This window comes from Heloderma suspectum, chromosome 1 (genome assembly GCF_057233095.1).
Source record: "Heloderma suspectum isolate Gila_16-S chromosome 1, 16-S_ref, whole genome shotgun sequence".
NCBI classification, from domain to species: Eukaryota; Metazoa; Chordata; class Lepidosauria; order Squamata; family Helodermatidae; genus Heloderma; species Heloderma suspectum.
This window is the reverse complement of record NC_139458.1, coordinates 305,861,451-305,884,026: the sequence shown is the minus strand read 5'-3', so window position 1 is coordinate 305,884,026 and position 22,576 is coordinate 305,861,451. Positions and strand designations below refer to the sequence as shown.

Sequence of the window (22,576 nt, the reverse complement as noted above, 5' to 3'; positions counted from 1 at the left end):
GCAGCCAGCCAAGCACCACCCATCTGTGCCACAGGGCAACACAGAAAACTCTTTGCATGCAGTTGTGTGCACGCAGTCTGCTCTTGCTGAATAGGATCTGGAGGATCCTGCACTGATCCAGCACTGGCATTAGACGTGGAATACATAATGACATATCTGCTTCCCTTCTAAAACAAGACAGAGAAAACACTAACACACAAACACACTTTTTAAAAAGTTTATTATTACATTTCCATTCTGCCTTTTTCCCTCTTGCAAGGAACCCAAGGCAGCTTACATTATCCTCCTCCTCTCCATATTATCCTCACAACAATCCTGTGAGGTAGGTTAGGCTGAGAGAGTGACTGCATCCCTTCTCAAATCAGGTTGGGAGCAAGGGTCCCCAATCTTTATGGGTCAGTGGGCAGATTGGGAATTAGTGTTGTGGGCACTCTCACAAAATGGCTGTCATGGGGGACTTGCCCATTCATGAAATAGTTGCCATGGTGGGCATGGCTGGTCACAAAACACTCATTTCCCAGAAGGCAGACTGGTGAGACTAAAAGAAAAATGTGTCCAAAAACTTAAATACATGGCAGAGGTGGAGTCTGAGCTCCAAAACACAAAATCTCTTTTAAACCGAAATAAAGATGACACTGGAGGGCAGCCCTTCACTTTGCAGCATGCCAGACTCCAAGTTAATTTTTTTTTACCAAAAAATCTTAAGACATAAAATGAAAATCAGGATGGTCAGGGAGCCTGGTGGGCATCAAGAGAGGTGTCTGTGGGCACATTGGTGCCCACGGGCAGTGTTGGAGACCCCGGGGTTAACGAGTCAGTGGAAGGTCAGGCTCAAGGGACATGATGGTGCTAGGTCCATCTTTTTAAACCAGAGGTGGACGACTGTGGGAGGTCTGGGGGCCATTTTTGCCCCCCAGATCGCCCCCTCAGCCACAGTTTGTGGAGCACCCCCAAAAGTTTTGTTTTTAAAGGAAAAACCTGCTCTGTTGAGCTACAGAGAACTCCAAGTGTTAAATTTAGCTTGTTTCCAAGCTAAATTTAACCCTTCTAGTGCCCTGTAGTGGCCATGGAGCACCACGTTTTCCATAATTTTTTTAATGGGGGGAGGAGGGGCAACAGGTTACCCACCTTGGTTTAAACCTAGATCTGCCTAGATAAACCTCTAGGCCTGACCTTTTTCTTTTCCTTGCCTCTGTAGGCCTCAAACCTTCACAGAGATATACAATACCATCCTATACTTGTCTACTCAGGAGGAGTAAGTCCCACTGAGTTCAATAGAACTTACTCTCAGGTAAGTGGTTATAGGACTGGAGCCTAAGGGAGTAATCCTATCAAGATCGACGGTCACCTCAGACTGCCGGGTGACCGCCTATCCAGTGCAGGGTGGAAGGAGCGGAGAGGAGTGAATCTCCTCCTCGCTTCCCCAGCCTTGCTTTTGTGGCTAGATAGCTGATTTCAGTTGTCTAGCCACGGGACCTCGGAGCATGGGAAGTGGCAGCCGATGACACACATAGGATGTATCATACCAGATTTCCGACTTCCCCGTCCCCAGGAACGCCCCGTTTTCACCGCTCCACACTGCTCTTACAAGCACAGAGCGTGGGAGCCAATCAGAGGGAGTGGGGGTCAGTTCTTCAGGAACCAACCTAGCCTGTGGCCATCTAGCCACTGACTAGTGGCCATAGGATTGCGCCCTATGTTTATTTTAAAAATAAATTAAGCCAGGAGCTTCTTGCTACATATAACAGATTTTTAGACAGCGAGATACTTTTTATCTATTGAGTTCATGTATCTGGCCCATCTCAAAAAACTTGACTGCTTTCTCATCGTATCTCTCCATTATCAAGAGTTTTGATATACAAAAGGACTAAGCTTTAAATATGTATTTTGAGGTCCAGGTGTTGTTGTTAAAAAGCTATTTTAGTGAATACTTACATTTTAAAATTAAAGATCTTATCAGAAATAAACCCCTGCTGTTTCCATGTTATTATCTGTTGTGAGAAGCAGTGGATTAAATTGCTAGGTCTTGCCTTTGCAAACAAAGATTAAAGCAATTGTTCACCTTAAAATACTGAACAAGCCGATAAATGAATCATTTCAGATGGGTAGAACATGTAAGGCAAACAGTGTTTTGTTCCATTCAGTGATGCCCAACAATGCTACTGAGTAGTGGGTGCACACCAAAGCCAAAAAGCTTCCTTAGAGCAGACTCAGATTTCTTTCAAACATGGGAAGCTGAGAGAGAGAGAGAGGGAGAGATGTTTTCACTGTATTCTCTGCAACAAGAATACAGCCACTCCTACATATCAGGGTTGGTACAGGATCCCATTTTGATGTTTTAAGGCACAAGGTCTGGATAGCTTTCAGCAATAGAGTTAGATCCAGACTTAGTCATACTTAGAATAGACCCAATTAAATCAATGACTTGGTTCACACAACACAACAGCCCACTATGTCTCAATTTACTCGTGGTGGCTGTTGCATTGTGCCGGGCGCCTGTGGGTGCCAGTTTTGCATGGCAACTGTTGAACCCTGGCTTACCATTGCTTGTCTTGTGAACCCAGGCATAAGTGGTTGTTGAAGGGTTAGACAGCCCTCGAATAACCCATGGCTCGTTTTAGGGTTGTTTGATGTCTAACCCTCAAACAACCCCTGCTGCCTGGGTTCACATGACACAACAGGCCATGGCAAGCTGGGCACCCTGCACAATACAACAGCCCCCACAAGTAAATTAAACCACGGAGGGCTGTCGTGTCCTGCAAACCAGGTCAATGGATCCAACCCATCATCTTCAACTTTTTCAGACCCAGCACCCGTTCTTTACCCTCCTTGCTACATGAGACTTATTTTTACTTTTCTTTAAAACCATGTATTTCTGTCTTCCTGCTATTTTCTTCTCCCTCCCTCCTCCCTTCTTATCTCTCTCCATGGCCTTCTAATTTTTCTGCTTTGCCCTCTCGTTCCCCTTCTCTTAACCCCACCCCACCCCATTAACGGAATGGAAAGAAAATGGTAATTGTGCTCCTGGTGTGACTCCCCTTGGTTTGGCTTGTATCGCTTTTGGCTCCTGACTCATTAGCTGAAGACCCATGGCTTGCAGCAGGATGTATAAATTGTGCATTGGTGAGGCCAGGGAGCATCTTGACTTATTTCTCCACTACTGTCTCCCAATCCTGGAGAGCTTATAAATACGGCAAACTCTACCAAACTTCTGTTAGTCTGTTGTGGGTATCAGCTTTCTCTTCAGAGTGTCTTGGTGAGGTAAATTAGGCAAAAGAGAGTGACTGGGCCAAGCTCACCGAGGGTATTTCCAGGTGAGGCTTTTATCATTGCTCTGCCTCGTTCACAGAATTTTACTGGGAGGGGGGCAGGGAGTCCAGACGATGGCATCTTCCACTTGTAACCCTCCCATGTTTTCCCACCACTTCTTCCTTCTTTCCACAAAAAAACCATTAAGGAAGGAAAGACGGAATAGCTGCACAATCTCTTTTAACTGGTAGCACTCGGCGGAGCCCTCCGTCTAGAAGCGGCCTTGCAAGTGAGCTCCACTGGAGACCAGGCATTGGCATGCAGGACTCTTAGATTCCAAGCCTAACACACTATCCACTAATAACCCTGGAGCTCAACTTGCCCTCTACCACAAGAGTTTCCAGATTATGCTTCGGCACTGGACATCCGGGTGTATTGCATACCAGACTTTTTAAAACAAAAAGAGAAAGTTCAGCAGTGATGTATGCCTTGAAACATTTGCTCTGAGTTTCTGTTTACCCTGATACTCCTCTGGACATCAGGAGACATGCTGTGTTTCTCATTTGAATAGTACACCAGAACAAATGATCAGGTTACACCTGTTTGGGTTACACTGCCTAGGAAACGGTTGGACTCCATTTTCAAGGCTTGACGCTGCAAAACTCCCTTTCTGGGAAAACGAATCATTAATTTTTAATGGTACCAGAAGCCTGCTTGTGTTCTTTGACAACCATCTGCTGCTTTGCAGGTAAGTCTACTTTCTATTTATGATAAAGAACATGTAGATGCATTTTTAAAAAAATAACATGGAAGTAAAATAACTTTTAAAATCGAACTACATCAACAGCAATGAAAAACAGCCTTGTGAAAGTGGTTTGCTAGAAAATGTACGCATTCTCATGAAATACAAGTGAAGCGAAAAGGGCTGGCTGTGGAAATGGGAGAATGCCATGCCATAGTAGAGGATACAAGTGGGCTATCTCTAATGGTTGTTGATGTGGGACTTTTAAGTTGGGACACCCCTGCCCCCGGTGTATTATATTTTTCTGCAATGGCTGTTTAAAAATGTTTTAGCACTTGTCCAAATGACACATTAGCACTTGTTCATCTGTCATCCCAGGGATCCTCTTAAATCTGACCAAAAGAGCACATCTTTCTGATCCAAGCAAACCAGAACATGTGGTGTGAAATAGGGATGACTAAACATATTTTTCCTGTTTGTAGAGCTGTATAACCAGACAATGTTGATGTTATAAAGGTGAATGTATTGCAGGGGGTTAAGCCTGCTAGCTTTAATATGGCCTTGGTCTTCATCTGGTGGGTCATTCACAATTACAACTGCATGGCCAACAACCTTACCTAGGATGAATCACCATGCCAATCTTTTGGAAGAAGGTGAAAGAGATATAATGGGAAAGAACAGGTAAAGGGATAGGAAAGAAGGAAAGAAAGAAAACTATCTAGGATGCATCCAGACAAGGCATTTATCATGCCATTACCCTGCCTCATTCACAGAGTTTTATGGGGGGGGGGTGTGGAGGGGGTCCAGATGTCATCGTCTTCCATTTGTAACCATCCTGTATTTTCCCACCACTTCTTCAGTCCTCTTGCTGCAGAAATTAAGAAAGAAAAAACAGAATGCCTGCACAACTGCCTTCTGATTGGTAGCACTAGGAGCCTTCCATCTGGAAGCACCCTAAAATAAGGGGAGGTGCCATAGTTCAGTGATAGAGCACCTGCTTTGCACACAGAAGGTCCCTGGTTCGATCCCCAGCATCTCCAGATAGGGCAGGAAATATTCATGCCTGAATTCCCGGAGAGCCGCTGCTAGTCAGGGTCAACAGTACTGGGCCAGATGGGCCCATGATCTGACTCAGTATAAGGCAGCTTCCCAAAATAAACAGTTTGAAGTGGGCCCCATATTGCCAGCTGGTGTGAAATGTGGGTCCTTCTGGTTCTGGCCATTGCAATATGGGGCAGAGCTTTTGTGCCTTTAGTAGTGGGTTAGAAGGGAATATTGTGGAAGGTGTCACTTCTCCTGTCAATACTGCATTATGACAGGAATAGTTGCATCTACTGGAATTCTCTTTATTATGAACCTACTAAAGATGCAGTGAACCAATGCAAGGGTGTAGATGCCTTAACACGAACAAGCCCTGACAACATGATTGTTAAAGCAACTAGAAAGATGTACAGACAATTAGTGCCTGACAAGACATTATACTGAACACCTGCTAAGTGATTAAGCCGTGCCTGTATCTTCTCAAATGGAAGTATGGTAGATTAGCGGGCTGGAACATCACCATTGGTAACTATAAAAAGATTGCCGAGGAAATGGTTAAGGTTATCACACATGTGAACATGTTTGGGGATTATGCTCTCTGAAACTTCAGCTACACAGGGCACTTTTGGTGGGGAAGGGCAGGGGGTATAGGCGAGGAAGGGTTTATATGTGATGGTTTATACCAGCTTTTCCCAGCTTGGTCCCCTCCAGTTGTTTTGGATTACAACCCCCACCATCTCTGACCTTTGGGAATTCTGGCTGGGGCTAATGGAAGTTGTAATCCAAAACATCTGGAGGGGACCAGGCTGGGGAAGGCTACTTTGTATTATAAACTTTATAAGGGAAAAATAGATCTCTCAGTGTTACAGGGCAGTGACATTAACATTTTAGGGGATGGAGGCCCGTGAGCAGAATTCTGTCATAAGCTGATACATAAACTCATAGCCAGTGTGGTGCAGTGGTTAGAGTGTTGGACTGGGACTTGGGAAATCTGGGTTCTAGTGCCCAGTTGGCCATGAGGCTCATGGGGTGACTTTGGGCCAGTCACCAACTCTCAGCCTAACCTACCTCACAGGGTTGTTGTGAGGATAAAATGAAGCAGAGCAGGGTGCTGTAAGCCGCCTTGAGTTCCTTGCAAGAGGGAAAAACCTGGGATATAAATGTAACAAGTGAATGAATAAATAAAAATAATAAATAGCGTTGGTCAGTATATCCTTAGCGCTCTAATGAAGGCATTTTACCTCCCTGTCAGACTTTTCCAACACTTCAGCCTTTCACCGCTGTGCCAGCCTGGTGCAGAAGTAGCAGCCGCTCCCTCACTTGCAATGTTGCTTTGCCGAGAAAGCAAAATGCCCACTGCACGTCCTGCTCTGACTCTCGCCCCCCTCTGGAACGTGGCTCAGCATTCCACAGCTTGCACTGCAAGTTGCAGTGGCAAATACGATTGCCCATAAAGCCGAGGGCAGCGGTCTGAATCGCCACCACCTGGCATATCTCCACTTCCCCACTTGATGGCAGTGGTAGCTCTTGTGGAACATTCATGGCTTAATTCATTCTACGCCACCCATCAATATTTCCCTTTTCCCCCTTTTCCTTAACATATGTTACATAGGCAGTGTTGTTTTTGATTCACAGTTTCAAGGAGACCCAGGTAGTAGTTAGCTGAACACCCCTCAAGTGATCCTGAACAACTTGGGGGGAAGTTTGCCTTCTCTAAGTTGGAGCAGTTTGGTCCAAGTTCCATCCACACTGTCCGTTTAGTCATCATGATCACACAGGCAGTATCGTGTAGTGGTTAGAGTGTCAGCCTAGAACAGCAGAGGACATGGTTCAAACCCCTGCTCTGCTAGAAGTCTCACCGGGTGACTTTGGGTAATTCACAATCTCTCAGCCTAACCTATCCCATTTGGTTCTTGTGCGGTAGCAGTGGCAGGGAGAAGAATCATGAATGCTACCTGGAGCTTCTTGGAGGAGGGGCATGCTAAAAATCTAATAAGTAAACAAATACATACATACATGACCTTTGATAGAAAAGCATCCAAAGAGGTCTGTACTGCCTTCCACAAACAGTCTGTTTTATGTGGAAACTTGTGGTTTATTAAAGAGGTACAAACCTTGCAATGGGTTGAAACAGGTCCGGTACCGTCCTGCTTCCTGACTGTTCTGCAGCACCTTTTGCATCATTGGAGATATTTTTTAAAGAGATTTTAAAGAATGTATGCAGAGATCTAGTCCCTGATAACCTTGCAATCCCCCCCCCCCCCCGGCTAATTTTTCTTAGCAGAAGATAAGCTCTGGCTACTACACTGTGCTGAGACCCAGTAATTTCATCAGGTACCTTTTTTGGTACACTTAATCAAAGTATTAGGTACATGGACACAATTGTGCAAAAGGAGCTATATATAAGAAAAGAAACACAAACTACAGAACTCAAGCTGAATTCCGGATGGAGGAAGTATGAAGATTTGGGGTACATCCGACAATGAATACTGGAGCAGTAAGGAGCAAAACTAAAATGAAATGCAGCATGACAAGGAAGCTGATCTGTCCACATAGGGTGGCTAGCTGTCCAGCTTTACAGAAGACGGTCCTCTATTTTGGAGAGCTGGCACAGGACAGTGCACTCATTGGAGTCCAAGTCTACATATGCACAGAAGTGTAAGACACTGGTCTCTAGTCTACTTCAATTGTGCAATGTTGGTGTAGACCAGGGGTGCGGGCCGTGAGGCCTGGAGTCCAAATCTGGCCCTTTGGAGTTCTCCAGATGGCTGCATCCCCGTGCCCCTTCCCGTTATCATCATCATCATCATCACATTTATATCCCACCTTTCTTCCATTGTGGAAGTCAAGGTGGCTCCCAGGTGTTCTCCCCTCCAAGCACTGACCAGACCCAGACCTGCTTAGCTTCAGCAAGGCAGCTGCCTCATGTGCCTTCAGGCCATGCCCTGGGCCTTTCCCCTAACCACCGATCATTTGGTGGTTTCCCAGCTTTTGTGCAGTTTTTTCCCCATTCTAAAAAGTTGAAATACTTCTCCTAAAGCTTACTGGCAGGAAGAACCTTCAGCAAACATATGCTGGTATTCTTGGCCCTTTTGTCTTCAGCCCCACCCACCACTGGAATGTGCCCCCCCCTGCATCTCTGAAATGGAAAATCTTGGCTGAAAGAGAATCAACACCCCTCGTATAAACATTCAGATCCACTACATCTAAAAGGGCCCCTGACCCCAGCACTAGCTTTGGTTCACTGGCACAGAGCCAGGGTAATTAATAGTAGGAAAGTATAGGGTGGAGGAAAGGCTTCGTATCCTCCCGCCAAGGGACTCTTACGAACTGTGGTGCAGTTAGGCAACTTTAGACTCTGGACCCAATGGTCTCCCCCCCGCCCCCAATGGTAATGTGTATTACTTCACATACTTCAAAATGGGATACTGGGGTTGTGGCGCCTTCCGCTCTTTATGCCAAGCTGGACCCTTGACAACTGCTGCAAAGTCCTGCCCAGAATGCACCACTGCAATCACAGCATGGCTTTCCTTATAATAAGGCCCACATTTCCCTGGCAGAAAAGTAGAGCTAGATTAGGATTAAGGCCCACAGGACCATCCTACCTCTCATTGCTGTCTCTAGCATAAATTATTCATTTTTGTCTGGTATAAAACAGCTGCCTGTACCATGAATATACACTCCAGAAGCAGTATGCATGGAATTTAATAAGTAAAGGTAATTGGGTGGAATCCAAACCACCCTGTGCACTAATTGAAAGCACACCCATGCATGCACAGTGTGGGTCAATTTCTTCCCCCCAGCTGCATCACCTCCTGCATCTCCGTGTGTGTGTGTGTGTGTGTGTGTATATAACTATGGCAAGATGGGGGGGGCTGGAAAAGCTGTAGATGCATGTAGCATTCTGTGTATGACTTTTTGAACTTCGGACAATGTCTTTAAAGCTGTAGGACAGCATCTCCTACACAAGTGTGTGTGTGTGTTTTTAAAGTATCCATACTTTGGAGCGCATGTAAAAAAATAAAGATTAACTTAATGAGTAACCAGAACATAAATGGTTCCTGAACTTAATTAAGTTCTTAGGCTGTGCTTGACTGGTTATATATCCAGTTCTCTATCTATGCGTGATGCTTATTGTGTAACTAAGATTTAGAAAGTTCCACTCCATTGGTGCAAGAACCTCCGTGTGCTCTGGGCTTTACGCAACCCACCACTGTAATGTCTCTCCTCATGCTTGATGCCCCCTTTATTATTTGGAGCAGTATGTCATAGATCAAGGATATGACTGCACAGTACATGATTGGGCAGGAGTGTTGGAATGGTGCTATGGCATAGATTTCTAACACTCACATCTCATTTATTCTGCCATCAAATGCCGAGAACCTGTATATCCTACAGGAGAGATGGGCAACCCTGGTGTTCTCCAGATATCTTGGACTACAACCCATCTGCCCCAGCCAGCATGGCAAAAGGTCAGGGATGATGGGAGTTGCAGTTCAAAACATCTGGAAGGACCCCGGTTGGTTACCCCTGTCTTACAGGAATTACCCACAAAGATAGTGGATGCTCTCATCAGAGTTCATGTACAAATGCACATAGAACATGCTGTGGAATCAGCTGCAGACATGGGTGAAGCTCTAGCTGGTCAATTATATGCTCATACAGTATAAGGAATTTATATAAGGAATTATATGGAATTAAGGAATTATATGCTCATATAAGGAATTTCCTAGCTAAACTGCCGTTTGGGGCTGCTTCCAGTCAGGATTGGCAGGAGTGACTGTAGGTCTGACCGATTATGCAATCCAGCCAATTTCCCTATGTGCCAAGGCAAGTATGTACTTTGATTCTTTTCTATCCAGTCCTTAATTTCTAAATTAAGAGGTGCAAGTGCCTGGAAAGCCCATCTTCTAACCTGCAACCCCTTCCTTCTAATCCCAGAAGCTTGGAGGCTGCTTGCAGTGATTCAGCTGGGAGAGAAGAGACTCCCACATTCCCCTGCTCCACATAACATTAAAACATGCATTTGAGCCTTTCTCATGCTCTCTGTGCCTCATGTGGCTGTTGTTAATGTGCAGTAGAACACAGAACAGTAAATGAACATTATTCTAGCTAGTGCCAGTCTTATATTTGTGCTATAGACTGATTTATGCCCTCAAATAAAAATGACCAAAGGCCGTCTCCTCTTCACGTTTCCCTGGGTGAAACTGCTGGCACTGGAGCAACTTAAGTTTGGGATCAAATTAAGCCCTTTTTCTCTCTGATTCTCCAATAGTATCTGACACCTTTGAACACCTGAATCCTGGGTCAATTTCACCACATAGAGCAGGGTTGGGAAATGTGTAGCCCTCCTGAGGTTAGACTGTAACTCCCATCATCCTTCATCATTGGCTATACTGGTTAGGGCTGATGGGAGTTGTAGGCTAAAACATCTGGAGGGCCACAGGTTCCCCACCCCTGACATAGAGGCATGACATTTTGCATCCTAGCATAATCCCTTTGCTTCACCTCATACCACCAGAATGGTTTAGCAATATATAAAGCCATGAAGCCAAACATTTTAAATAGTTTAAAGCCACTCAGATACTTTAAAAAAGTAGGATTGTAATTGGTAAATTGCATTTCATGATATCAGCAGAAGAGATACTCGAATACTTTTATTGTGATGCAAGGAGAGCACTATAGAGTAGTGAGTGATGAAGTTCTGTCTGTTGAGAAAACAGTGCCACCTACCAGCAAAAAAGTTGAATTGAAAGTTGGTCTCCTTTGTAGGATTACAGTGTAATCCTTGGCATGTATTGTTGGAAGTTCTACTGAGTTCCGTGGAACCTACTCCAAGCCAGTTTTTCATAGGATTGCAGCCCAAGGAAACCACTGTGAGTGTGATCTAGGCCCATAATCATCCACAGAAGGTTTCGTTTTACTCTATGAAGCAGATGCTTCAATGTGATATGAATTTCACCCCACTAGTATTATTATTTGGTAAATTATTTGACTGTCTAGTATTCTTTCATAAATAATACTTTTCAGACACTTGGATGTTTTAATCTGTATTTATATAAGAGTAAGTACTTTAGGACATTTAAGACTTAAGAAGTCCAGTATGTATGGATTCCGATTAGTACTGTATGTACCTACTATATTGAACACTGTCATATCTGCTCTGTTCTGAGCATTGCTGTAGGATTGCAGTGGACAACTTGTGACCCTCCAGATGTTTTGGCCTACAACTTCCATCAGCCCTAGTCAGCATAGCCACAAGTAGCCCACCCCTGCACCAGGAGCTAAATCAAAAGATTTTCATTCTCAGTCTATAACCTCCAAAGCTAAAGAATTGGATTTTGCTACTACAGTGCAAACAGCAAAGTTCTTAGAATGCCATATAAGGAGCTATCTCAACCGTTCTCCTGTCTCAGCCCTTGCTCTCTTCCTGTCTGCCTTGAAAAATATCCCTGTGTGGCAATGCTAGGGATGGAAGAGAGCGGCCATGGCACTTTCAATGACTGGTTCTAAGTCCCGTGCTTGGTCTAGGTCAGCCTTTCTCAACTACCTCTGCCCCCCATGTGCCCTCAAAATCTGCGTTGGAGGGCTGGGAGCAGATGGGGGCTGCAAGCAGGAGGAGAAAGTCCCATTGCACGAGTGGAAGTCTGCTCATTTGACATTCGATGTAGCCCAGAATGATTATGATTAAACTCCAGAAGAAACAGCTATGGGTACAAAGTGAACATCGGAAGCTGCCTTATACCGAGTCAGACCATGGGTCCATCTAGCCCAGTCCTGTCTACGCTGACTGGAAGCAGCTCTCCAGGGTTTCAGGCAGGGATTTTTCTAGCTCTACCTGGAGATGATGGGGATTGAGGCTGGAACCATCTGCATGCCAAGCAGGTGCCCTGGCCCTGAGCCACAGCCCCTCCTCCCCATGGAATAGCATAGCATCATCATACCTTCAGCACTCAGCACCCCCGGCAGCTGCTGGGGCTCCAGCAACCTGGCTGGGTCCACTTGCACTGATACCTGCCAGAAGACCCTTGTATAAGGGGAGCGGCAAGCAGCCATTTTAATTTCTCAGCATGCCCCCAGTGGAGCCATCCTGCCAGGGCACTGTGGGGGATTAGAATGGCTGCCCACCACTATTGGTGCTAGGTAAGCCTGCAGCCAGGGTCCCATCGATATAGGAAGGGGCCCACGTGAGGGCATTATGCTGAAGGCACCGTCAAACCTGCAGCTCGCCCTGCATGCCATTGTAACCCTCGGTAAACCCAACTGTAACCCTTGGTGAGCCCAATCGTTAGATTGTGTGTCCGATCTAAGCAAATACTGGGAAACTGTTTGATACAGTTTGGTTTGGAAATGTGTTTCAAGCAATCACAAGAACAGGTTACTATACTGGCTAAATTTAGAATGAACAAAGGGTGAGGGATAGCACCTGAAGAGTTAGGGGTAGGACTAAGTGATAACTGCACCCCATTTTATTCATTCAAATTGCCCCTCACACAAAGAGATACTTCATGCATGACAAGAGTGGTATGGCTGCTGCTTCCTGAGGCCCCATCCCACCTTAGCCCAACTAAGGCTTTTCCCATGTGATCCCACATAGTTAACTTCCCATGCTAGGACCATCTATCCTAACTTCAAGCATTACAGAAAGTGTAGGATAGACGGTGCTCCTGTTGGGGCTGGACCTTCGTGCAGGCTGGTCACATTTGAATCATCATCATCATAAAAAAAGAGAAGAAAATGCATCATTAGATGAGGACAAAAGAGGGCACCAAATGGCATAAAATTCGCACATACTAATATGTATGTATAGATGGAAATTTAGAATTCTTATAATTTCCCTAGAAATACATCCCTCCATACTGCGGAAGCCTGTGACCCGGTGCCCTGTGTGCTTTGCTCAGCCTGCTGTCCCGGTGCAGTTGATTGGCAGCTTCAAGGCCCAGCTCTGCCTTCTGATGGGTCTTTATCTTTATACCAGACTTGGACTGGACAGCCCTTCAAGGAGAGGGGGCCTTCAAAACGGAGGACTGTCCTCTGTAAAAGAGGTCACATAGCCAGCCTAGCAGCAGCAGGAGATAGAGGCACTAACAGGCCCCACATGTGCACCTGGGTCAGCGCGGGCATGAAGGGGCCCACCAGGCCGGACGCTGCTTGCCACAGAATATTCTAAAAATCGTATTAGAGTTGGGGGGTAGCTGACTGGGCTTGTGCATGGTTACAGATGCTTATTTTATTATTTTTCTTTAAAATATATATATTAGCCGTTTCTACAACAAATAAGTGCTTACTCACACATAAACATGTTTAGTGCCAGGATAACAGAAGCAAACTCCATTTTATTCTTGTAGTCGTGGTGTTTTTGTTTCTTTGCTCTAACATATCAGGAACGTAGATAGTTGTGAAGCATGGAATGGTGGGAAGGGGATAAATGTTAGCTGTGCGCTTCACAACTGAAGTGATACATATGGCTATCTAAAGGATCCACTCATAAGACCATTATGTCCAAGGTCTAGGATTACCTAGCTGCACTACTGAGGACAGAGCCATGATGGAGGAGCTCCCCACACAGTTCCTGTACTGTAAGAGCTGGCAGGGCTATTTCGGGCCCTTTTTGGTATATATGTTTTCTTACACTGAATAAAAAAGAACTGTCCCCAGTGACTAAGAATATCCATTGGTATCCTAATTTCCAAGGCATCTGAATGAGCTAATGGGAAGAAAGGTTCTATTATTTCTAGCTTACAAATAGGATGAAAATAATTTGAATTTAAAACCAACACTCTGTCCCATTGGAAAAGACACTTATTGTGAGAATGATTCAATTGTCACTTTATGATCCAACCTGTAATGTAATTCAATCTGGATGTCCTATGTCTCATGTTTAAAAAGGGCATTATATTGTATATTTGTTTTGTTATAGCTCCTCACCCTTCCTGAAGCAATGAGTTGGGGATTCCTCCGAGATCTCCTAAGTGGAGTGAATAAATATTCAACTGGACTTGGCAGAATCTGGCTGGCTATTGTATTCATATTCCGCCTGCTTGTGTATGTTGTGGCTGCAGAACATGTCTGGAAAGATGAACAGAAGGAGTTTGAATGTAATATTAAGCAACCTGGCTGTGAAAATGTCTGCTTTGATCACTTCTTCCCAGTTTCCCAGGTGAGGCTTTGGGCCTTGCAACTGATTATGGTCTCCACCCCATCACTTCTTGTTGTTCTCCATGTCGCCTATCGAGAAAACAGGGAAAAGAGACACAGAACGAAGCTGTATAAGGACCCAGGAAGCATGGATGGTGGATTGCTATGCACCTATCTCATCAGTCTCCTTTCCAAAACAGGGTTTGAAATTGGTTTTCTCTTCTTGTTTTACAAGCTGTACGGTGGATTCAACGTGCCTCGCCTTGTGAAATGTGACATGAGTCCATGCCCCAACACTGTTGATTGCTACATATCCAAGCCTACTGAGAAGAAAGTCTTCTTGTATATTGTGTTGGTGACATCCTGCTTGTGCATAGTCTTAAATGTCATTGAATTCAGCTATTTGATTTTCAAATACTCCATCAAATGCTGTTTCAGGAGTTATATCAGGAAAGTTCAAGACTCCAAACGTGAACACAAAAAGTTGAATTCTATGGATCACAATAGAACAGCCTTTGAACTTGGTAATGATTCAGCCAGTGTCTTTATCCAAGGAGATGAAAGAAACCTGCCCACCAGCCAAGATGAATGATAAAAGCACACACTATTAAATAAAATGCATTTTAATGACTTTAAAGATGTTTCTTTAGATAAGCGGGAGGCAGCTTGAGTTTAACAAGCAGGCTGTGTATTTATATTTTTCCACATGTCAAATTTAAGGTTCACCAAGATGTAAAAACTGACATTTCCCCTAAGTTGATATATAAACATTGAGAGTTATGATGGTGAATATTGAACAGTATCTTAAATAGCAACTTCAAATGTTCTGACATACTTTACAAATACAATTTTACTGTCTTGAAGACTTTTAAAGCAGAAGAGCCAAGTCACGACCCCATTACAATGACCCGGCCACTGATTGGTCACAGTAACAAAAAGCTGTAGTCATCCAGTGGCTGCTTACTGGCTTTTGTGTTATAGAGGGGTGATTCTGTGGTAATGATTCACAGGTCCATCCAGATGCCCACATTTAACTTTTGTGACACTGACTCCTGTAGGGGCCCATCTACACAAAAATGCTTTCCAAGCGATTCAGTTAAAAATCATGTTTTCATAAAATTGGATTTGCCTCTCCCATGGTACACACAGCCAATTAAAGCAGTGTATACAAAGAAAGGAAGGAAACACTTTTGCATGGCAGACTGCATGAAAAATGACATTAATTCAGGCATATGTGGATGGAGTTTCACAGCATCAAGTTTCCTTTTTAAAAAACCTCTGCTCCGTGTTGAGAAAGTGCAGCAGAAGTCAATGGGAATTACTTCTGAGTAAACCTGTTTAGTGGGCTGTTTTCAGGGCAGAGGTGGAGATTTCAGAAGTCATCCCAAAGCAATATGCTGCCTTAAGGCAAGTGGTCTGAGGGAGTGCAGCCCTGAGCTCTCCTGTGAGAAGGGAGATGGTTCAATATCCACCCTTCTTCTCTGAAGGGTCCACCCTTCACTAGAGGCAACCTTTAAAACATTTTTCCCCCACCTCACCTCTGCAGCTGGGAAGGGTGAGGTGAATAAAAAGAAAAGGGTTGCCTCCAGCGAATGGTGGACCCTTCAGAGAGGTTAACCCCTTCCTCATAGAGTTCACCTTCTGCTGACCAAGATAACATTGTACAAAGGTTCTATATCTACCCCTTCGCAGCTTCGCATAATGGTGGCTGCAGATTCAGTTAGCAAGGGCTGCAGTGTTTGTGTTGGGGCACAGACATACCCCATGTCCACGAACATGCGTTTTCTTCGGGGATATAGGGCACACTGAAACAGAACTGTATGGAAGCAATGTTAAAGGGAAAATCCGTCATAAACCATCTTTCTGAAAATGTGGCTTTTATCGCAGGAAAACCCACAGTTGCTGCAGAGAGGGGTAAATGTCATGTGTAGGGCCAATGTGTGAGGAGCAGTTGCACTGCAATAAATCCCGTGTAAATTGGGTACTGCACTCTCCACTTCCCACAAAAGTGACAGTGGCTCCTGTTGACTTCTGTAAGAGATGTGGCTAGTTTTATTGACAGGATCAAAAGATGTCCCCCTCTTCTAGGAGCATCAGTGAATGGGCAGACTCACGGTGGTCAGCTTTGCCACTTCCTCCACCTCCACCTCCACCACTGTGTTTGTAGTTACAGATCCTTTGCATTCTCCAGCAGAAATCACAGGGAATCACTTGCTCTTTTAGACAAGAGTAGCTATAATCCATCATTTTGACAGGCACTATATTAGCTATTATAGGGGCCGCGGTGGCTTAGTGGTTAAGACGCTGAACTGCAGACTGGAAGGTCGGCAGGTCAGCAGTTCGAGACTAGAGTGCTGCGTGACGGAGTGAGCTCCCGTCTTCAGTCCCAGCTTCTGCCAACCTAGCAGTTCGAAAGCAAGAAATTGCAAGTAGATAAATAGGTACCGCCTCGGCGGGAAAGGTAACAGCGTTCCATGCACCTCGGTGTTCAGTCATGCCGGCCACATGACCACGGAAGGGTCTTCGGACAGCGCTGGCTCTTCGGCTTAGAAATGGGGATGAGCACCGCACCCTAGAGTCGGACACGACTGGTTGGGGACACCTTTACCTTTTTATATTAGCTATTATTAGTAATTATTATTTACAGTACATCTGGGTACAGAAGAAATAGTAGTAGAAATCCTTATCCAGGTTTTGGAGGCTATGATTGCTGAATGTGGCCCAAGAAGCTGAGACTTAATCCAGACAAGACAGATTTGTTTTTAGTCAGCAGGAACACCAGTCTTGAGAATGGCTGTTCAGCCTGTTCTGGATAGAAATGAGGTGTGCAGGCTGGGAGCGCTCCTCCATCCAGCTTTGCTCAATCAGCAGTGCCATGCATCCTTTGGTCACATCCAGTTTAGACTACCGCACTCAGTGGGGGCTGCCTTTGAAGTTTTCAGAAACATGTAATTGGTGCAGAATGCTGCTAGGGCTCGCTATAGAGAGCATATTTACATTTTAGGTCACTTTCACTGGCTTTTACATCCCACTGCTGAGGTCTGGGTGGTAGCGGTATATCTAATGTTAGTCCAACACAGAGAAGAGCTATTGAAATGAATGGGACTTTAGGCACAACTAACTCAAGTCTCATTCATTGGACTAACATTAGATCCTAACCACTGTCTGCAATGCCTTTACCATGTGGAGGCTCTGGAACACCTCAGGAAACCTACATGGTCTCTTGCCTGTTTCTTGACCATCTGATTTCAACACATTTATGACTGACATGGCCCCATCCTGTTACTGGATTGTGAAAGCTGGTTCCTGTTACAATTTTGTAAATGGTTATTGCTTCTTGTCATTCATTTTTATTTTGTTGCATTTGAATTGTATTTTGTTTTTAAATTGTTTTGTGAGCTGCTTCGGACAGAAAAGTAGCATACATATGCTAAGAGAGATAATTTGCTAAAGTCTTCTGATACGTTTGGCTTCAAAATCCAAAATGAAGCGGTTGGAATCAAACAAGGTGGCTTAGCCTTGTGTCCTGCTGTATGTAGAACTTATGTAGTTGAACATTCATAGGCCTCTCTCTTCTTAGCTCAAGATCTACAAAGCGTTTACCTCTGATTTGGGGAATCCACGGCGCTCTGTATGTTGTTGGACTCCCATCAGGCCCAGCCAGCATGGCCAATTGTCAGGGATGATGGATATCTAACAATATCTAGGGGACCATAGGTTTCCCATCCCAGCTTTAGCTTAACCCATTGCTCCTTATCCCAAATTGAAATGAAACTGAAGTAAATTTAACTGGATTTACTTGCCTGTTCCTCCCATCCCTAGCCTGGCTAAATTTAGATTGTGAGCTGGTTCACACTTAACACTAAACCACAGTTTAGCATTACATGGTGAAGCCTCAGACACAAGTACTCCCATTCTCTTGCCCTCTTGCATCTGTGTAGAGGAGGCTGGAAGCTTTCATTTCTATTTTCAATTAACTAGAATTAGTCAGTGTGTCCAAACCAACACAAACTATGGTTAGTGTTAACTATGGCTTAGTAAAACAAGCCAACTTCACACTGTGGTTAACAATTCACTAACCATAGTTAACACTAGCCACAGTTCTTGGTCCAGATGGAACAAGTAACTACGGCTAGTGGAAAATGAAAGCTTCTGATCTCATTGCAGCTGTGCTAGGGGGGAATGCACAAGCCTGAGGTTTGTACATGTAACACTAAACTATGTGGTTTAGTACTATGTGCAAATACTGCCATTGTTTCTCAGGGCAGGACTCTCTTTTGCTTATGTTATTTGATAAAGAGCTATGTGTACTGATGGTGGTAATTATATATGATAAAACCATCCCAGATTTCTACAGCAAAACACCTGACTTCAGTAGAGCTTGACAATCTTTAAACTTGAAAAGCTTTGTGCAAACAGAATTTTAGAGAGATATCTCAGAATGTACTGGGAGAGCACAGAGATATTTAAGTGCCGTATGCTCACAATCCTAAATACATAGATTTATACATTTGATTTATTTAAATGTTCAGTATGAAAAGACAAGGTTTCCAACTACATAATCACAGGATGCAGCACTTGCTAGGCTGTACTACTTCAGACATGAAGAAATCATATTTGAATGTCACCCTATATAAAACAAACACTCCCAGCTCATAGAATTCTATCATGCCAGCAAGAAATATGGAGCATTCAAATATGCAACTACCATGAGGTTATTCAGTCCAGCAAGAGCTAGAACTCATAGAATCATAGAATCATAGAATAGTAGGGTTGGAAGGGGCCTACAAGGCCATCGAGTCCAACCCCCTGCTCAATGCAGGAATCCAAGTCAGAGCATCCCTGACAAATGGCTGTCCAGCCTCGTCTTGAAGGCCTCCAGTGTGGGAGAGCCCACCACCTCCCCAGGTAATTGGTTCCATTGCCGTATTGCTCTGACACTCAGGAAGTTTTTCCTGATGTTCAGTCGGAATCTGGCTTCCTGTAACTTGAGCCCATTATTCCGTGTCCTGCACTCTGGGATGATCAAGAAGAGATCCTGGCCTTCTTCTCTGTGACAACCTTTCAAGTACTTGAAGAGTGCTATCATATCTCCCCTCAGTCTTCTCTTCTCAAGGCTAAACATGCCCAGTTCTTTCAGTCTCTCTTCATAGGGCTTTGTTTCCAGTCCCCTGATCATCTTTGTTGCCCTCCTTTGAACCCTCTCCAGCTTGTCTGCATCCTTCTTAAAGTGTGGTGCCCAGAACTGGACACAGTACTCCAGATGAGGCCTAACCAGTGCTGAGTAGAGGGGAACTAGTACTTCCCGGGATTTGGAAGCGATGCTTCTATGAATGCAGCCCAAAATAGCATTTGCCTTTTTTGCAGCCACATCACATTGTTGGCTCATATTCAGCTTGTGATCGACGACAATTCCAAGATCCTTCTCGCTCGTAGTGTGGTTGAGCCACGTATCCCCCATCTTGTAACTGTGCATTTGGTTTCTTTTTCCTAGGTGCAGAACTTGGCATTTGTCCCTATTAAATGCCATTCTGTTGTTTTCTGCCCAGCACTCCAGTCTATCCAGATCACTTTGAATTTTGTTTCTGTCTTCCAAAGTATTAGCTATCCCTCCCAATTTTGTGTCATCTGCAAATTTGATCAGCATTCCCTGCACCTCCTCCTCCAAGTCATTAATAAAAATATTGAAGAGCACTGGGCCCAGGACTGAGCCCTGCGGTACCCCACTCGTTACCTCTCCCCAGCTTGAGAAGGTCCCATTGATAAGCACTCTTTGAGTCCGATTCTGTAGCCAACTGTGGATCCACATGATCGTTGTTTCATCTAGCCCAGTTTGAGCTAGTTTGCTCATCAGGATATCATGGGGCACTTTGTCGAAAGCTTTGCTGAAGTCGAGGTATATGATGTCTACAGCATTCCCACGGTCTACAAGGGAGGTGACTTGATCAAAAAATGAGATCAGATTTGTCTGGCAGGACTTGTTTTTGACAAATCCATGTTGGCTTCGAACTCATACCACTACTTATTGTAAAGCTGACCTACAAGTGGCTTATCCAAGGGCAAGAGCAGGGCTCTCCTTAAACTACTCTGAAAGCACTTTACGAGGATTTGACATGGGAAAAAAGACACATAACAAATGCAAAGGTCCCAGTTGAAGGCTGTTCTAGGCAAAATCAAGTCAGATTACCTTTTTGTTACAAGGCATAAATTATAAATTAAATTATCATAACATGTCTTTTACAGAAACAAGCTTTACACCAAAAAAAAGAGAAGCTAAAAGCTAGCTGTTAAGTTGTAAGTTGTCTACACTTTGAGTAACAGTGTGATTTCAGGAAGTTTGCATCAATGTACTTTTGGTTGCAATAAAAATAATACAAATTAAGTAGCCACATTTATGTTTCCATGCTAAAATACTGTTGTATCCAAATGCTTGTGAAAGCAGAAGACAGCTTACACAGCCTATTGATTCCACACTGCCATTGCAGCCCTGTACAGCATAGTTCCCACAGTTCAGGAGAGCCCCAGGATCCTCTGGAGAGGGTTTGTGAGGGCTACAGGAGAGGAAGATCTGAAATATCATCACAGCTGTTGGATACAAACCATAGACTTTGTGTACTAAAAGAGAGCTATTTCCTGAACTAGAATAAGTGTTGTTGCAGCTATATTTACAACTCTACTCCAACTGTATTTAAATATATTTAAATGTTTCAGGTAGTTGAGTGCCCGAGTGGGTTTAGAGGTCACATCCACCTAGTTTCCCAACAAGTCAGGTTTTCCATCACCCTAAGTTCCTGCCTGGGACAGATTATTGCGAAGGCTAAGGGCTCTCTCGGCTAGGAGTGTGCAACTTGTGGCCCTCCAGATATTTTGGCCTACAACTTTCATCAGCCCTAGCCAGCATAGCCAATGATGGAGGATAATGGGAGTTGTTGTCTGAAGGGGGGACATAAGTTGCCCATTCCTGCTCTAGGCTTTATTAACTAGTACTTATCTGCCCTTGAATTTTGTTTTTATTCACCACCTTAAAACTTCAGCAGTGGCCAAATACTTCCAGTGCCTAAATGCTTACTTTTGCAACAGACTGTGATAATTAATTGATCAACCACTGAGTCAGAGGTGGGGAACATGTGGCCCTCCAGATGTTGCTGGACTGCAACTTCCAGCAGCCCTAGCCAGTATAGCCAAATGGTGAGGGATGACAGGAGTTGCAAACAAATATCTTCTGGAGAGTCACACATTTCCCATCCCTGCACTAAGTAACGCTATCCGATCTTTTTTTTATACTGAGTATACCACCTAAAACATCAGTTGCTAATATAAAGACTGTCATGTTTCTCTTTACTTTTCTCTGCCTCACAAGGAACATGTGTGTTTGCTTAATGCTGGGGCCAGAGCCAAGGGACTGGATTTCAATTTTTTTAGCTATTTGCTTTTTCAGTCACAGTAACTCTGGGCGCAACTGGAGATCTCTAGTTGAGCCTAATCCAATTAAGGCTACAATCCTATACCCACTTACTTGGGAAGATGTGTCACTGAGCTTGACAGGACATCTAAGTAAACCTGTGTAGATTACTGTGCTATCAGTTTACAATCTCCTCCTACATTCCATCTTAACTGTGACTAAATGCAGACTTTGTGGCTTCAACATCAAGCCAGATTTCCCTCACCCCCTGCCCGCCTCCAGCTTCCTTTAGCTTAACCAGCCTGGTTGGTCCTAATAAAGGCATTGACTGATTGGATTTCACTAATAGGCCAACACGACTGCCTTTCTGTAGTTAAGCTTTTTTCTTATTCAGTAAGAACTATTCTTTTACTTTACAGTTCTGTATGCTTTTAATTCATGATGGGGTTATCCTCAACAATAGCACTGCTACAAACTGTAGTTGGGGAGGAAGAGGCAGGGAGAGGAAGAACTGAAAGAGAAAGTTAATGGGCAGAGGAAGGACTAACTACCCTTCCTCCACCAGACGATCTCCTTTGCAGAGAAGCAGCCGTCAGCATTCTTTTTAAGCTGCTGGCTGCTACTCATTAAGCTAAAACTGAAGTTATATGAAATTATATCTTTTTTTAAAAACCTGCATAAACATTTAAGACATGTATATTTTCAATTATGAGCACATTCCACTCCCCATATGCCTATTAACCCTAGCCAGCAAGTCATCTTCTAGCAGGATGAGATGAAAAGTAGTTGCCCAGGCCTCTTCCCCTCACCTGAAAGTGGACTGCCAGCAAGTCTCCTTGAACAACTTGAGGAGTAAGGAGAACTGGTATTCCGTCAAATGCCAGATTTGGCCCTGCGGCCTCTAGCTGCCACTCTATATTTTCATGGTTTGGTTTTTAAAAAATCCCTTTTGGCACCAAAGGAGCTCTCAATAGAGGTTGTAAATAATCCATGGAAAAGCAGGA

General features: G+C 44.2%; 1 protein-coding gene across 1 annotated transcript; it reads left to right on the top strand.

Annotated features, from left to right (window-relative positions):
* The first annotated feature begins 13,973 nt into the window (after positions 1-13,973).
* GJB7 (gap junction protein beta 7) lies at positions 13,974-14,952 on the top strand. Its single transcript, XM_084827060.1, has one exon. It carries the CDS (start codon positions 13,974-13,976, stop codon positions 14,760-14,762), a length of 789 nt encoding a protein of 262 aa, XP_084683186.1. The 3' UTR covers positions 14,763-14,952.
* Positions 14,953-22,576: the final 7,624 nt, after the last annotated feature.

Coding starts and splice junctions, on each gene's coding strand:
- GJB7 (XM_084827060.1), top strand. CDS start 13,974: ATGAGTTGGGGATTCCTCCGAGATCTCCTAAGTGGAGTGAATAAATAT.